Here is a 3,194-nt window from a genome sequence, read left to right as displayed (position 1 = left end):
TCAGCCTCCCAAAGTGCTGGGATTACAGGCTTGAGCCACCGCGCCCGGCCCTTTTCTTTTTTTTTTAGACAGAGTCTCATTCTGTTGCCCAGGCTGGAGTGCAGTGGTGCAATCTCGGCTCACTGCAACCTCTGCCTCCTGGGTTCAAGTGATTCTCCGGCCTTAGCCTCCTGATAGCTGGGATTATAGGTGCCTGCCACCACACCCAGCTAATTTTTTTGTATTTTTAGTACAGATGGTGTTTCACCATGTTGGCCATGCTGGTCTCGAACTCCTGACCTCAAGTGATCTGCCCACCTTGGCCTCTCAAGTGCTGAGATTACAGGTGTGAGCCACTGGGAGTGGTGGCAGGCATCTGTAATCCCAGCTACTCAGGAGACTGAGGCAAGAGAATCGCTTGAACCTGGGAGGCAGAGGTTACGATGAGCCAAGATCATGCCATTGCACTCCAGCCTGGGCAACAAGAGTGAAACTCTGTCCTTAATTATTCTCAACAAGAGTAAAAGTGCTGACTGTTGACTGTGACCTGTGAAAGGTTTCCCAGATAATCCAAAATAATTCCCAAAGCTGCCAGCATTCTAGATACTGGTTCTCCACAATGGAATAAGGAAAATCGTTTTTATTATTATCACTTAACATTGTGGAAATTGAATAATATGAGTGTATCTTTGGATGGGGAAAATATCAAATATAACCTGGGCAATAGAGTGAGACCCTGTCTCTACAGAAACATTAAAGAATTAACCAGGTATGGTGGTGCATGCCTGTAATTTCAGCTGTTTGGGAGGCTGAGGCAGGAGGATTGCTTGAGCCCAGGAGGCAGAGGTTGCAACGAGCCAAGATCATGCCACTGCACTCCAGCCTGGGTGACGAGCAAAACCCTGTCTAAAAAAAAAAAAAGAAAAAGAATATATATATACATATGCATATATGTATGAATCTCTCTTTAAGGAATACATTAGCTTTGGCCAGACATGGTGGCTCATGCCTGTAATCCCAGCACTTTTGGGAGAACAAGGTAGGAGGACTGCTTAAGGTCAGGAGCTTGAGACCTACCTGGGCAACAAAGTAAGACTCCATCTCTATAGAAAAATCTCTGTGCTTCTATTTTTCAGGCACAAAGTTTGAGTAAAAAGCTAATGAAACTCTTCTTCTATGGACAAATTTGACCTTGGGTTACCTTTCTAACTCTGCTCCCAAGAAACTTGATAAAGTTGGAAGATCAGTTAGGTTGCTGGGCAATGTTCCCTATGGGAAAGTCATGCTTGACTTGTAAATTGCATCTGGATGGGAAATTCTGTGAATGAACCATAAATACCAGGAAGGAAGACATAACTTTGAACTTCTTGCACACAGCTCTCATAACTAGGCTAGGAACCGCTAACCTCATAGGCTTCTTCAGGAGATGTTGGCTCCTCTGTGGAGCTTGGGGCTGCTAAACCAAGCTGTTAGTTGTGGGGTGCAAAGAGAATATTTGTTGACTTCTACAGTGTATCAGGCACTATGTTAGATAACGGGCATTCAAAGAGGAACAAAGCCAACAAGACTCTAACCTTTCTTCATAGACGAAAAAACATCCAGGGGACTGAAATTCCAGAGTGGAATATTATGTCTGAAAATTTATCAAAAAGAATAATTCTTCCTGCTGAATTTTTGATAAGTCTTCTCACTCTAAGCCAAAGAAGACCACATCTGCCCTAGGATTTTTAAATGCTAGGAGATCATGCCATCCTTGCCTGCTGGTTCAAGCTGGGTTTAAATCACTCTTGCTCTTTCTCCATGTTGTTGATTTTTATTTGTTTGCTTTATTTTACCCTTACATCCACCTTTAATCTAAACCTCTTTTATAGGGGGATGTTTTTCCAGGACAAGTGAAGAGAAAATATTAGAACTAGAACATTCAACTCCATATGGAAAATCATACCCATGGATCTTTTTGGCATTATGAAGAATGAAGCTAAGGACAAGGGAATTCATTAAACATATCATCCTTGGAGAGGAAGTAATCAACCTTTACTTCCCAAAATGTTTGTTCTGCATAATAGGCTCTCAAAAAATGTGTGGTAAATTGCATTTCTCTTCACTATGCTGTATTCTGTCAATGCTTGTCCCTAGAAACCCAAAACGTAACCACTGCAAATATTTCCTTGACTTTTTGTAAATGAAGAGGTCCTTTACCTCAAGTTCTTAGTCCCACTCATCCTAAATTTGCCCCTTTTTTTTAAGACAGGGTTTCACTCTGTCACCCAGCTGGAGTGTAGTGGCATGATCATAGCACACTGCAGCCTCAAATTCCAGAGCTCAAATGATTCTCCCGCCTCAGCTTCCCAAAGTGTTGGGATTACAGGCATAAGCCACTGCAGCCGGCCATAAACTTGCTCTTTTTTTTTCCTTTTTTTTTTTTGAGATGGAGTCTTGCTTTGTTGCCCAGGCTGGAGTGCAGTGGCACGATCTCGGCTCACTGCAAGCTGTGCCTCCTGGGTTCATAGCATTCTCCTGCCTCAGCCTCCCAAGTAGCTGGGACTACAGGAACCCACCACCATGCCTGGCTAATTTTTTGTGTTTTTAGTAGAGACAAGGTTTCACTGTGTTAGCCAGAATGGTCTCGATCTCCTGACCTCATGATCCTCCCACCTTGGCCTCCCAAAGTGCTGGGATTACAGGTATGAGCCACTGTGCCTGGCCTAAACTTGCTCTTTAAACTCACTCATTCCCTCAAACCATCAGCTTCCTACTGCCTTTACTTCCTTGCTAGATACAGGCTAACTTTTCTTTTTTTTTTTTTTTTTTGAGATAGAGTTTCGCTCTTGTTGCCCAGGATGGAGTGCAATGGTGCAAGTGCAACCTCCGCCTCCTGGGTTCAAGCGATTCTCCTGCCTCAGCCTCCCAAGTAGCTGGCGTTACAGGCATGCACCACCACACCCGGCTAATTTTGTATTTTTAGTAGAGACAGGGTTTTTCCACATTGGTCAGGCTCGTCTCAAACTCCTAATCTCAGGTGATCCACCTGACTTGGCCTCCCAAAATGCTGGGATTACAGGCGTGAGCTACCACGCCCGACCCAGGCTAACTTCTTTTTTTTTTGAGACTGAGTCTCTCTCTGTCGCCCAGGCTGGAGTGCAGTGGTGAGATCTAGGTTCACTGCAACCTCCGCCTCCTGGGTTCAAGTGATTCTCCGGCCTTAGCCTCCTGAT

At 44.4% G+C, this 3,194-nt stretch overlaps 1 protein-coding gene across 2 annotated transcripts in view; it reads left to right on the top strand.

The window, feature by feature from the left end:
• Positions 1–2,083, top strand: part of LOC105519756 (EGF-like module-containing mucin-like hormone receptor-like 3) — a 64,965-nt gene extending 62,882 nt beyond the window's left edge. For both annotated transcript variants that reach the window (XM_011953218.1, XM_011953219.1), the window contains one exon: positions 1,851–2,083. In XM_011953218.1, the coding sequence (XP_011808608.1) occupies positions 1,851–1,889 (39 nt within the window). In that variant the 3' untranslated portion in view covers positions 1,890–2,083. The remainder of the gene's footprint in view (positions 1–1,850) is intronic.
• The last annotated feature ends 1,111 nt before the right edge of the window (positions 2,084–3,194 follow it).

This window comes from Colobus angolensis, unplaced genomic scaffold (assembly GCF_000951035.1).
Source record: "Colobus angolensis palliatus isolate OR3802 unplaced genomic scaffold, Cang.pa_1.0 Scaffold36, whole genome shotgun sequence".
Classification (NCBI taxonomy): domain Eukaryota; kingdom Metazoa; phylum Chordata; class Mammalia; order Primates; family Cercopithecidae; genus Colobus; species Colobus angolensis.
This window is presented reverse-complemented; position numbering and strand designations above follow the sequence as displayed.